General features: G+C 54.1%; 2 protein-coding genes across 8 annotated transcripts in view; one reads left to right on the top strand and one right to left on the bottom strand.

Annotated features, from left to right (window-relative positions):
* Positions 1-413, bottom strand: part of XPO5 (exportin 5) — a 31,598-nt gene extending 31,185 nt beyond the window's left edge. For 4 of the 5 annotated variants that reach the window (XM_061991219.1, XM_061991217.1, XM_061991216.1 and 1 more), the window contains exon 1: positions 216-413. In XM_061991219.1, coding sequence (XP_061847203.1) covers positions 216-320 — 105 coding nt within the window. In that variant the 5' untranslated portion in view covers positions 321-413. The remainder of the gene's footprint in view (positions 1-215) is intronic. The other variant, XM_061991218.1, reaches the window with a different exon arrangement.
* A 128-nt stretch (positions 414-541) lies between these two features.
* On the top strand, positions 542-11,094 carry POLH (DNA polymerase eta). 3 transcript variants are annotated; one of them, XR_009818289.1, is made up of 11 exons: positions 542-751; positions 828-962; positions 1,061-1,272; positions 1,729-1,898; positions 5,650-5,753; positions 6,939-7,058; positions 7,624-7,747; positions 8,391-8,456; positions 9,145-9,308; positions 9,704-9,946; positions 10,112-10,197. XR_009818289.1 is itself a non-coding variant. In XM_061991221.1 (10 exons), exons 1-10 carry the CDS (start codon positions 615-617, stop codon positions 10,959-10,961), a joined length of 2,082 nt encoding a protein of 693 aa, XP_061847205.1. In that variant the 5' UTR covers positions 542-614; the 3' UTR covers positions 10,962-11,094. The 3 variants fall into 3 exon arrangements, 2 of the variants coding, with proteins under 2 accessions (XP_061847205.1, XP_061847206.1); XM_061991221.1 differs by lacking the exon at positions 9,704-9,946 and having other exon boundaries at positions 10,112-11,094; XM_061991222.1 differs by lacking the exons at positions 8,391-8,456; positions 9,704-9,946 and having other exon boundaries at positions 10,112-11,094.
* Positions 11,095-12,980: the final 1,886 nt, after the last annotated feature.

Below are 12,980 nucleotides of genomic sequence, written 5' to 3' on the forward strand. Positions count from 1 at the left end.
GGCAACCCTGACCCCTCCGGGAGCACCCCGGGGGCGGCCGCCGGACCCCCTCAGCCGCGCAGGCGCAGCCCCCGCCGCCCCCCTCCGCCTGCTGACAGCTCCCGGCGCCTCAGGGGCTGCTCAGGCCCCCGCCCCCCACCTCGTCGACCGATCCCGAGCGGGTGCCGGGGCCGTGAAGACGGGGCAGCCGCGTGGCCGGAGCCCCGTCCCGGTACCTTGAGCGCCTCCAGGCGGTAACGCTGCGTGGAGGCTGGGTCCATGATCACCGTCACGGCCTTCACCAGCTGCTCACAGAGGCCGCTCACCTGCTCGGCGGACATGGCGGCAGAAGCGGCCCCGCGCCACCGGCCACCTACGGGCGAGAACGGGGGTGTGGGGAGGAGGGAGGCAGCGGCCAGCGCATGTGCGGGCGGCGGGAGGCCAGCGGCAGCGCATGCGCCGCGCCCGGCGCGGGGACGCCCCCGAACGGCGTCCCCCGGAGAACCACAACTCCCGCCGTGCCCCGCGCGGGAGGGGGCCGCCGGTCCCGGGGGCGGAGCGCCCCGCCCCGCCCCGCCGGGCCGGCGGGCGGCCAGTCGTTCAGTCGTTCGGGCGGGAAGCGGCGGCGGCGCGGGATGTCGCGGGGCCGGGAGCGCGTGGTGGCCCTGGTGGACATGGACTGCTTCTTCATGCAGGTGGAGCAGCGGCTGGACCCGCAGCTGCGCGGCCGGCCCTGCGCCGTGGTGCAGTACACCCAGTGGCAGGGCGGCGGGTAGGTCCCTTGCACTCCCCCCGCCCCGTCCCCAGCCGGGCCGTGCCCGCTCTGCACTGCCCTCCATGTCTTGCAGGATCATCGCGGTGAGCTACGAGGCCCGCGCCTTCGGCGTGACCCGCGGGATGTGGGCGACGGAGGCGCGGGCGCTGTGCCCCGACCTGGCGCTGGCGCGGGTGCCGCAGGCGCGGGGCAAGGCCGACCTCACCCGGTGAGCGGGGCCGGGGGGTCGGGGCCGGCGGGTGGGCTGCGGCGGCGAAGGCCGCCTCTCGCGGGGCGACGCCTGAGGCCGTGCCCGCCGCCCGGCAGGTACCGCGAGGCCAGCGTGGAGGTGATGCAGGTGCTGTCGCGGTTCGCCGCCATCGAGCGCGCCAGCATCGACGAGGCGTACCTGGACCTCACCGGCAGCGTGCGGGAGCGCCTGCGGGCGCTGGCGGGGCGTCCGCTGCCCGCCGCGCTGCTGCCCACCACCTTCGTGCAGGGGCTGCCCGACGAGCCCGGCGCCCGGCCCGGCGGGAAGGGTACGCACCGACCCGGCCCCGGCGCTGCATCTCCCGCGGAGCTTCGGCTGCTGGGGCCGGTGCTTTGCATTGCGCGGCTTTGCTTTGGGGACGCGCGACTCGGCCAGAAAGGAGGCCGCTGCTGCCACTCTCGGGCCCCCTCTGCTGTCCCGCGCCATCATCTACAGAGGGGCCGGGTGGGCTGCTGTATCTCCCCCGAAGCAAGAGCATCGTAAACGGGATTTATATCTTCCCCTGTGAGTGGCTTTTAAGGTGTCTGCATCTACCTCTTGCTGTTGGCAGGCTGTTACAGAAGCGTGGGGCTGTTGGCTGAGGCCAGCTGATGCTACCGTTCCCTTTGCTGAACTCGGAAAGAAATGCCCCCGACGATCGCCTTTGTGTCCCTTTTCTGCCTCCAACTATCCCTTTCGTGTCCCTTTTCAGCCCCCAATAATCCCCTTTGTGTGTCTTTCCTAGAGGAGCTGCGGCAATGTGGCTTAGAGGAGTGGCTGGCGTTGCTGTCGTTCGATAACCCCGATTGTCCTGATCTGCAGCTGACGATGGGTGCTGTAATTGTGGAAGAAATGAGGGTGGCTGTAGAAGCAGCCACTGGATTCAGGTGTTCAGCTGGGATTTCACACAACAAGGTATGTGTGTCACTTGTCAGCCCAGTTTCTTCTGAATAGTAGTTGCAATGTGCTGTGGATGCTCTCCTATGTGCACTTCCAAGCCTCCCATGGAAGATGAGCTGAGTGGAGAACACAGTTGTGTGTGAGCACACGTTCATGGGATGTCTAGGAAGGCAAATTTTTTGTCCCAGGGATGTGGCCTATGCAGTCAGCACTGAATTTATTAATTTATTGCTGGTGGGCCCTAATGAGTTACCTCATTAGGAAGAAAACGTTTTTTAAGTCCCCCAGGAGAGTTTTCTCTAGGGGAGGGGGGGAAAAAAAGAGAGCTTAAAGCAGGAACCCTCCACCTTGGGTTTTCAGCAGCAGTGGCCGTAGCCAGGGAATGGTTTTTACTGACACAAATTCCCAGTGACCTGGAGGAAGAAGACAACCAGTCAGGGCACTGGGGTGAGTTGGGTTGCTTTTCCTCTGTCTGGTCAAGCCGTTTTTACCTGCACTGGTTGTACGTTGGATGCTGCTCAGGCAGCTGCTGGGGGTGACCACGGGAGCCCTTGGTGCATGACAGCAGCTGCAGAAGTAAACGGGCTTTGAGGCTTTGATGCTGCAGCTCTAGAGGGCTTCCTGCTGGGTGGAGTGCAGGGGCTTTGCTGACAGCACTTAGTGCTCCTATTGTCCTCTGCAGAGAAGGTTTATACCTGCAGAGGTGAGCTGGCTGTGGAAGCTCCGTAGTGTGTTCTGCACAGCCACGTGTAGGCTCTGGGAATCTCTGAATTGTGCTTGCTGGTGTAGATAGACAGTTCTTCAGGGAGTGCATGGTACTTCAGTATTTCCATAATCCCTTTTAAAAGAGACAAAAAGAATGCTGGCATAGAAGGGCTGTGGGCAGTAGGTTGAGAGAGGTTCTTCTCTCTCTCTACTCTTCTCTCATGAGACTGCATCTAGAATATTGTGTCCAATTCTGGGCCCCTTAGTTCAAGAAGGACAGGGAGCTTCTGGAGAGAGTTCAGCGCGGGGCCACAAAGATGATGGAGTGGAGCATCTCCCTTCTGGTGAAAGGCTGAGGAAGCTGGGGCTCTTCAGCTTGGAGAAGAGGACACTGAGGGGTGACCTCATTAATGTTTACAAATACATAAAAGATGGGTGTCAGGAGATGGAACCAGGCTGCTCTCAATGATGTCCAATGACAGTACAAGAGGCAATGGGTATAAACTAGAACACAAGAGGTTCCAAGGAAATACAAGGAAGAATTTCTTCACTGTGAGGGTGAGGGAGCACTGGAAGGGGCTGCCCAGATGGGTTGTGGAGTCTCCTTCTCTGGAGACATTCAAAACTCACCTGGATGAGTTCCTGTGTGACTACTCTAGGTGGTCCTGCTCTGGCAAGGGGGTTGGAGTAGATGATCTTTCAAGATCTCTTCCAACCCTTAAGTTTCTGTGGTTCTGTGATAGAATGAAAGCTGGGAGAAGCTGCTAGGGATAGAAGGGGTGTTTTCTGTTGTTCATTATTAAAGACAGCAAAAAGGCAGACTGAGCATTCCGTCCACTGGAAACTTTTACATCGGTGATCTTCCTCAGCTGGCTCCTTTTTGCCTCACAGTCTGCTCTAGTTTCACGGTGAGATGGTGCAGAACTAGCTCAAGTACCTGTGTACAGCTGGTTGGTAATAGTACCAGATGTTTCTGCAGTTCTCCAAGACAAAATTTATCTTCCTTAATTTCCAAAACGCCCATTTAGTCTCTGGCATTTTTTGGAGCCTGCCTTTTGAAAACTATGACAGTACAGATAAGCCCCTTTTGCAAAGGACAACAGGAGTGCAAGGTGCTGTCAGCAAAGCCCCTGCACTCCACCCAGCAGGAAGCCCTCTAGAGCTGCAGCATCAAAGCCTCAAAGCCCGTTTGCAGCTGCTGTCATGCACTGAGGGCTCCTGCGGCCGCCCCCAGCAGCTGCCTGAGCAGCGCCCAATGCACGGCCAGTGTGGGTAAAAATGGCTTGACCAAACAGAGGAAAAGCAACCCGACTCACCCCAGTGCCTTGACTTCCTCTGAGTCGCTGGGCCATTCCCTGGCTATGGCCACTGCTGCTGAAAACCCAAGGTGGAGAGCTCCTGCTTTAAGCTCATCCTTTTTAACTAGAGAAAACTCTCCTGGAGGACTTTTCCTACTGATAGTGTACTCATTAAGAGTACATCATAAAGCCAGCTGATAAATGAGACCAAGTAATTGCATGGCCCATTGGGAAGCATCCAGAGGATAACAGTGTGGTTTTATGGTGAACCACTTGTTTCAAACTCATTTATGGGCCTAATGTTCTGGGGAAACTGCAGATGTGAGATGTTGACCTCAAGGTTTCTAATGCACCTCCCTCTAAGTTGTATAAACGGACAATAACACTATAGCAAAGCACAACATGACTGAGGTTATCTGAGAGGTATGCATCTGGCTGAAGAAAATATTGCTGTTTTCCATAAAGACTTTGTACAGTGAGTTGCACTTGAGATGTTTAGAGTAGGATCCAGGGCAATCTGTCTGAAATCTCCTAAGAGCCAGTATTTTCACTGAAGCCTGTGGAGAAGAAATAGCTGCAGGTGATGCTAAACTCAGGGCCTGGGCTGTGAGAGACCTGAGAGATGAAGTTAGAACTGGAAATTCTGGGTTTCAGCATTACCAAGCAGTGCTTCTCATGCTCCTCTCTGGCTGGTTTTTGTGGTTTATAGGAAAAAAAAAGGCAACCAGCAGGCTTTTGACTGACCTGCAGTAAGTCAAGAAGTAGCCTAGAGTTATTCTGGACATGCAGCAGGATGAGTCAGTAGTGTGAGTGCTCTTGTAGAAATGGCAAATCCTGTTCCAGCATGTGCAGATTAGCAAAGGTAAATTATTTCTCCCCATGAAGTCTCAGTGAGCAGTTCAGCTTGCAGTGCTTCACTTTATGATCAGTGTGGGTAAACTTGGAAGAGTCTCCAGTGAACCAAGAATAGCAATAATTGAACATCTGGAAAAAGATGACTGGATATGAAAAGTTGAAGGAAAGGGATCTACTTTGTCTAGAAAGGAGTGAGCCTGTAAGACAGACTGTTAATAAAGATCAACAGGCAGGAAAAGAATTTTGCTTACTGATCATGGGATGTGTGGTAAGGCAGTGAAAGAGGAAATTATTAGACTTGTTCAAAAAAACACCCCAAAAACACAGATAGAAGTCTTTCAATCTGGTCTGTGTTTCCTTGATCCTACGGTAGAGTGGGAAGGAAGCTGTATAGCAGATAGGCTAGAAAAAAATCCCTTCTAGGCTAGCAATTCTGTGTTTTGCAGATTTCCTTTTACAGCATGATGCTGCTGTGGACTCTGCAGAGAGAAGATTGAAACAGTAACATTGAGAAAAAGCAAGACAAATTGAGATGATGAAGGAGCGAGACTGAGTGAGAGAAATAGGCGGGGGAGGATTATGGGGATGCTCTGGAAGCTCTAGTATGCTTGCCTGATGGAAAACTAGGCCAACCAGAACAGGTGATAGACCCTAAGCTGCCTGAAGCAGGAGTCCAGCCTTTTGCAGAGCTAGAAGTGTGGAAGCAGCGGTGCTTTAGGAGTACCCAGCCAGTATGTGCCAAGTCCCAGGGCCAGTGCTACCTAGGAGCAAGCAACAGTGCAACTTGTGCTTCATTCCTAGCAGCTCTTCCAAAGGCAGCTCTGAGAGGTGATACAGCACAGGCCGTTAGGTAGAGTCACAACAAGGTCAGGGCAAAGTTTGTAATAACACCCTCTTCTGTGTTACAGACGCTGGCCAAGCTGGCCTGTGGCTTAAACAAGCCCAACAGGCAGACGCTGGTGCCTTCACGCTTTGTCCCACAGCTCTTCAGCCAACTGCCCGTCAGCAGTGTGTAAGTAATGGGGAGCTGCCTGCTTCTGTACAGCCTGGGGCTGGGGCTGAGCTGCTCTGTGGCAAGAGTGTGTGTTTGAAACACTGGTGCTGTGCTTCCACAGCCCAGGCTTTTATCAGGAAGAGAGCCCTGCTCGTCTTCATTGTTGTGGTCCTTTTTCCTGTTGGTTAGTCATTGGTGCCTATGTGAGCAGAACTTCAGTGACTTGAGGAAACTGTTTCTGGCCCCATCAACAGAGAGCAATTTGATGCTAATTAATAGCAACCTCTCCTACGAAGACAAGCTGAGAGAGTTTGAGGTTGTTCAGCCTGGAGAAAGGAAGGTGGGAAGACCTCAGAGCAGCCTTTCAGTACTTAAAGGGTCCTACAAGAAAGTCGGAGAGGGACTTCCTACAAGGGCATGTAGTGAAAGAACAAGGCTTTCAACTCCACAGTAGCTGCTCATTGGCTTGTAAGAAACAGAGAGGAAATCCTGCCAGTAATCCCTGAGCCACAAGCAACAGTTCAGGAGGAACACCCCTGGGAGCTGCAGCCCTGCCAGTGACAGGACCATACTCAAAGAGCCTGCTAGCACCCTGTGGGCAGCCTTTCCCTGGGTAGAGCTGTGCTCAAGGTGACTTGCTGGGGTGCATAGGTGTAAGCCAGGAGCAACCGTGGGCAAGGAGGCTAGAGCTGTGCCCCAGTATCACTGACAGAGCTGTGCTCCCAGATGGCAGCTGTGTTTTGGTTTTGAGCATCCATGTTGTGTACAGGTACTCTTCCTGGTGTAGGGACTGCTACTCCAGAGGAATGGAGCCCTGGTCCTGCTCCGCAGCCAGGCACTGCTGTGCTCTGCCTTCATTGTCTCACTAGGGATGGAGAGGGGAAAAGTGTGGGGAAGGGTTCTGTCTGTGTAGGAGGAAGCAGAGAGCATGTGAGGCATTCTTCAGAGCATAGTTTGGGATCACGTTTTGAAGGTGGAGCTGAGGGAAAAGCACTGAAACCAGGTGAGCCAAGAAGCAGTTTCCACTTCAACTCCTATGTATCCTGCCTACTAGGAGCAAAACAACTGTTATGTATCATGTGTTCCCTTTTGTCCTGGTAGTTGCTTCCAGGGACAGCTGCTGCAAGAAGACTTGGCATAATCTCCACATGATGCTTCATTTGTGTTTTCTCTTTGTCTTTTCTGTTTCTTTCTCTGCTGTAGCCGTAACCTGGGAGGCAAGCTTGGCACTGCCATCACAGACATCCTGGGAGTAGAGTACATTGGGCAGCTGACACAGTTCAGTGAGACAGAGCTCAAGACTCACTTTGGAGACAAAACTGGGTAATGATAAACCACTCGGCACAACTTGGCTCTTGGCAGGAACTGAGACTTCCTTTTGGTCATAGGTTGTTCTACTATGATTAGGAAGGCTGGAAGGTAAAATTTCAGTGACATCTTTGAAACGCATTGGTCTAACAGGCCTACAAACAGGTTTCCAGTCTGACCTGCTCCCAAGCACCCTCCACAGGACAATGTTTTTGCCTGTCAGCTGGATCCTCTACTTTCCTCTACAGCATCTGCGGAAGAGCTCCCTCTGGGCTGGGAAGCAGGCAGGCTCAACAGTCTCATTACAGGGGAAATTATAATAAGGCTGGACTGGAGCCTGAAACAACACTTCTGGGTGCAGTTAAGGTGCCCTGCAGACTGGTGAACTGTTGCCACTTCAGGAGAAGAGGTGGAGGAGTTGTGCTGACATGCAACTGTGGCCTGTTCAGCTGCAACTGCAGAGCTGAGGCTGAGGAGCAGAGCCACAGCTTGCACAGAACTGAAAGCACAGCTCAGCAGAAGGCTGACTCGCTGCCCAGTGACATCTGCCGTCACCTCATGCTTCCTCTGTGGTTTTCAGGTCCTGGCTCTATGACTTGTGCAGAGGAATTGAAGATGAACCTGTCAAAAACCGGTACCTGCCCCAGTCCATTGGCTGCAGCAAGAACTTCCCTGGCAGGACAGCCCTGGCCACACAGAAGGAGGTAGGAGAAGCCTGCATCTAGCTCAAGGCTTGGCTGTTGCACTGAAGAAGATGAGAATGCTAAAAGCCAAGACTAGCTTGTGAAACTGCTGCTTTTCTGTGTCATGGTGCCATGAAACTCAGCTTGGGGGCTCAGTGAGACAAGTTAGTTCGGACCCCAGAAATTAGGGAAATCCCCCTTTCACAGAAATGCATTGCTGAACTCCTGCACAGAGAGGTCCAACCCTGCTGGGATTTCCATGAGCAAAACTGTGGGCCTGGGTATTCACCTTGCCAAACTTCAAGGGCTCGGCTGCTGGAAAATGGTAACTAGCCCAAAGAGAGGGGGAGGATGCACTGTACCTCTTATCTGGGGAGAGGTTCCTGCAGAGCTGTAGGGAGAGGCAAAGAGAGAGATCTAGGGCAGGGGACCCAGATTAATTGACAAAGGACTTGTGTGGTATCTACACTGCCTTGCCTCCAGTGATGGATCCTCACCTGGGCTGATGTCTGCAGGAGTACTCCAGAGACAGGGGCTTGTGACAGTGTGTGTCTGTTCCAGCCCTATGCCCTCCAGTGTTGGCCGGTGCGTGGAGCATTGCTCTGGCCCGGGACAGTGTTGGGACCAGAGGCCCAACCTGTCTGTTTACCACTGTTTCGTCCAGGTGCAACACTGGCTTCTGCAGCTGGCCTTGGAACTGGAATCCAGACTGATCAAGGACAGGAGCCAGGTAAGGAGAGGAGGCATGGGGACAGCGTTCTCCCTACTGACCCTCAGGAAGCCTTTGAACCGTGACTGTCTGCAGGAGGCTGAGGAGTGTGTGTGGGGGAGGAAAGCTGCTGGTTCTCAGCTGAGGTGCTCCAGGCTGAGGTGCCCCAGGCAAAGAGCTGTGCAGGAACCTGGTCAGGAAAGATCAATTTTGTTCCAGAACACTGCAGGCTTAAGGACAGTTGCTATCCTGTGCTTCAGGATGCAGGGACCTGAAAGCCACAGCACCTTCCTCCCCTCGCACTGCTGCAACCTTACCAGCCCTTTGCTGAGACAGCTCTGCCTGTGCTGTAGGCTGTGAGAGGAAGCAATGTGCTTAAATGCAGATGACAGACTGCAGGTCAGGGCGAGATTAGTCTGGTAGCTTCCTTGCTGCAGGAGGGGCAAGAAAAGGTATGCATCTGCCTTTGAAGGAAAGCAAGGACCAGCTGCTTCCCATCCTGTGTGGCACAGTGTCCACGCACTTGCTGTCCTGTATCTCATCCCTTGGAGATAAGGTCAGGCAGGACAAGCTGTCGTCTGCCGCACAGCGTCATCAGGAGGTGGTAGCTGTTAGTACAGGGATCTGGGCAATGAGACTAGCCTCCTTGGCCTTTCCTGCTCTTTCCTGCAGGTGTCACTTTAACCTCAGTTCCCTCTTCTCTCCACAGAACCAGCGAGTGGCCAAGCAGCTGATGGTGGTCATCCGCATGCAGGGGGACACCCGAGTGTCGCGCTTCTGTGCTCTGTCCCGCTATGATGCCCAGAAGATGTGCAACGATGCCTTTGCCCTCATCCAAAACTGCAACGCAGCTGGGGCTCACCAGGCAGCCTGGTGAGTGTGGAGGAAGTGGTTCCAGGCCCTGCCGTGGTGGTTCTGCTGTGGGAAGTGCAGTATGAGCCAAAGAGCCGACAGAAAGGAACATGTTATGGTGACTGGCAGGAAATGTGATCCTCTGCGCAGCCGACCTCTGCTTGTTAGCAGCAGGGCAGACACTCATGGCATCTGGCAAGGCACTTCTGTTCTTAAAAGCTTATGGTTGCTGTTGGCAGGGGTTTTCCAGCTGCAATGAAGTAGCCCTTGCCCTGCCAGGCTGGAGAAGCTAGCTAGGCCCTGGTCTTCATCCCTGAGGACAAAGGTGCTTTTTGGGAGGACACTGTTGGGGAAGGAAGGAAAATAAAGTGCAGAGCTTCCATATTCAGTGTTATTTCCTTCCTCTTGCTCTGCAGTGAAGGCTGAGGCATAGTTAAGGCAAGGTGGCTCTGTCTGTCAGACTCCTACAAGGCTGCTGCTCCCCTAAGGCACTCTTACCTTGCCAAGGAACCTCACAGCAGCTCTAGCCTGTGGTGGACTGGAAGTCCTGTCCGGCAGCTGGCTGCCCCTGGCTCCAGTGCCCTTTCCTTTGGGAAATGCTGTACTGGGAAGAGGCTTTCTGCTCTGCCCAACACAACTGCCAGGAAACTGTTCTGGAGGTAATGATACTACCGCCTCGTCACAGGCAATATCTGTCTCCCCTCCTTTGCCAGATACCTGGATGGCAGTTCCCCTGTCCCCTGCCTGTGAACACTTCATATTGCTTAAAGACTTTCCTGCTTCCCAGGCTGGTGTGTGAGCTGATGTTGGTCTTTCCTTTGCAGGTCACCACCACTCATATCAGTGCTTCTCTCGGCAAACAAGTTCTCAGAGCCTGCCACACTCCTCTCTGCCGGCATTGCCACCTTCCTGACAAGTGATACCCAGCCTGATGGCTCTGCCACCACCAGCACCTCCTTGAGCAGGCCCAGGGTCAAGTTCTTCAGGAGCCCCAGCAAAGAGCTTAGGCAGAAGCCAGCTAATGCTATTGAGTCATTCTTCCAAAAGGCGACAGACAGACAGCAGTCACCATCAGCGGCAGCAACCAGCCTGCCCACTGCTAGCATGGCAGAGTCACCTGTGCCCAGCTCCCTGAAGCACCGAGAGAGGGATGGTGTTGGCCTCGTGTCTCTGCAGCGTGACCTGGAGTCCCCTGTGAAGCTGAGTCCCAGAGAGGGGAGCCCTACTTCTCCTGACAGGAGGTTTCCCTGTGAAAAGCCACAGTCTGATGCTACACAAATGCCCTCGCCACCACCCAGCTGCAGGACCCTTCTGAAATTAGAGGCGGCTCTGGAGGGAAAGGAGCACAATTTGCCACCCTCTCCTGAGCTCGCCCCGCTCCCTCCTGCCTCGCCGGAGGACCAGCAGCGCTGTGAGAAGTGCGGCCAGCTCGTGCTGGTGTGGGAGTTCCCAGAGCATATGGACTACCACTTTGCTCTGGAGCTGCAAAGCTCCTTCCTGGAGCCCAGCGCTCCCACGGCTCCAGCAGCAGCTCCCGGCCCAAAGACTGCGGCTTCCAGCTCTCCTGGCAAGGCAAAGAACAAGGCCAAGGCTCCAGCAGGATCTAGTGCAAAACGACCCAGAGAAGGTGTGACAAGAACTTTAGATTTTTTCTTTAAGCGTTTACCTCCTTAACTCCCAGTGGGGCTGGGAGATTTTAGCTAATCACTGTTTTTAAAGAATCCGTGTTTTTAACTACAGCTTTTATACAGCTGGCCAGCTTTGAATGCAGGAAAGTCTAATAAATTATATCTACCCCACATCTAAAAGGAACCTGAACTTGTGAATTGCGTATGATGCTGGACGCACCCAGTTTAGCTGGTGGCAGTCAGCCTGCTTGGTACCTTCACCTGCTTCCTGCTGTGGCTACTTCCATAGCAGTACTGCTCAGGACGTCTTTTCCTACAGCTTTCTGGTCCTACTATAAAAGCAAACAGTGTAAGCACAGTGGTTTATCCACAGCAATCTCCAGCCCAGCTGAGGCTTGACCCCCAATCCAGGGACTTAGTATGAAGCCTTGACCTCATGGTGGTTCTCCCCTGGCTGCAGTTGCAGGCCTTGCCCTTACTGTATGTTATAGATAGCAGCTGAGACCAGTGCTTCCTTCTCCAGCTCCAAGACCGATTTTTTTACTTCCCCCTGCTTGAGAATTTTATTAGGGGTTGTTTGGCAACTCACTCTAGCAGGCCATTGTGTGATGCTTATCACCAGCTCCAGAGTGCACCAGAAAGGCCGCTCCTGTCAAGGAAGCTGGAGCTGCAGGAGCATACTTTTTGTTGTTTTTTTTAAAGCCTGAACACCAGTTCCTCATAGCTGCTATTGACACGCAGTCTGCTGCTAGAACCCTCCTTGAGGGGATGGGAAACATGACTGAGTCCCACAGCTTCCCCCCCCCCCGAAAGCTTTCCTCCGTTGCAGATAGTGTATAACCACACTCTTCCCAGACTGGGTGATACTACAGGCACCTTGCTGATGGGTATCTGTTTTGACAGTGCTCTGACAAAGGTCTCATGCAGCTCTGGGCCACAGTTCACATCTGAGTGGCTGCCCCAGCACTCCCCAAATTACAAGAGACAACAAAGCAGACTGGTGAAGTGGACAAGTGGGCCCTCAGAGAGGGTGAGAGCAGCTCCACAGGAAAAGCTGTGCTTGCCCTAAGCTGCCAGGCAGAGTTGAGCTATGCTGCTAGCAGCCTGGAGCCTCAGCACCTCTTCCGCCAGTGCTGCTGCTGCCAGTGATTTGAACTTGGCTCTCCAGACAGGGGAAGCAATGTGCCACCTCAAGGCGGCACTGGGAGGGGTTTGCAAAGACACTTTACAGAGCATTTCATCAGCTGAAGACATCCCCTGCTCACTGGGAGGGGTTTGCAAAGACACTTTGCAGAGTGTTTCATCAGCTTCCCCTCCCTGAGAAGGCGAGAGATAATGACGCAAAGTGTAGTTGTATTTTCGTGTGCTGTTTCCCCTTTCCTGAACTGTAGTGTCCTTGCAGCTGCTGAGCTGCTCTCCTTCCAGCAGACAGTGTGTAGTGGGAAGCTGCTACAGAACTGGCAGTGCTGGGGGTCTAGTATTTGACACACAGTCGTTAAGGGATGTGAGGAAGCACAAGCAGCTTGTGCGTGCAGCTCTGCCGGTAACCAGCAGAGGAAGGAATTACGGAGTTATTATTCCCATTAATTACAGTCCTCACGTGTCAAAGGGACAAATTTCCCAAAGTCCTCATGTAAAGACAAACAGCAACCAGTCTGGCAGGGTTGCCTCACGTTCCTGCGACACCAACACGTCTCATTTCCCAAGCGTCTGGCAAGACCGGACTCAGCTACTGCCATGACCTGACACAAAACCACACTGAGAAGAGGCAAATCCCTTCAATGACACAAGTCACCTCCACGGGAATCCTTTCTGCCCCTGCTTGTCCCAAGGGAACAACCCGTTCTCGTGGAGAGAAGGCAGTGGCAAACTCGTTCCTATTTTAAACCCAAACCATGGGTTTGACGCGTGCCCTAGAAAGCATCTCTTTAATTAGGCTGCGGGGGGAATCTCTGGCTGCGAGGAAGCACCCGCGGCTGCCCGGTTCCGCCCACAACAGCCCCAAGTGCTGTGCTCAGGCTGACGTGGCTGCCCGCCCGTTCCCCCGGGCTGCACACCAGGGCTT

Source organism: Colius striatus, chromosome 2 (genome assembly GCF_028858725.1).
Source record: "Colius striatus isolate bColStr4 chromosome 2, bColStr4.1.hap1, whole genome shotgun sequence".
NCBI lineage: Eukaryota > Metazoa > Chordata > Aves > Coliiformes > Coliidae > Colius > Colius striatus.

Coding starts and splice junctions, on each gene's coding strand:
- POLH (XM_061991221.1), top strand. CDS start 615: ATGTCGCGGGGCCGGGAGCGCGTGGTGGCCCTGGTGGACATGGACTGC. Junction 752..827: donor ACCCAGTGGCAGGGCGGCGG/GTAGGTCCCTTG, acceptor CATGTCTTGCAG/GATCATCGCGGTGAGCTACG. Junction 7,748..8,390: donor CCCTGGCCACACAGAAGGAG/GTAGGAGAAGCC, acceptor TGTTTCGTCCAG/GTGCAACACTGGCTTCTGCA.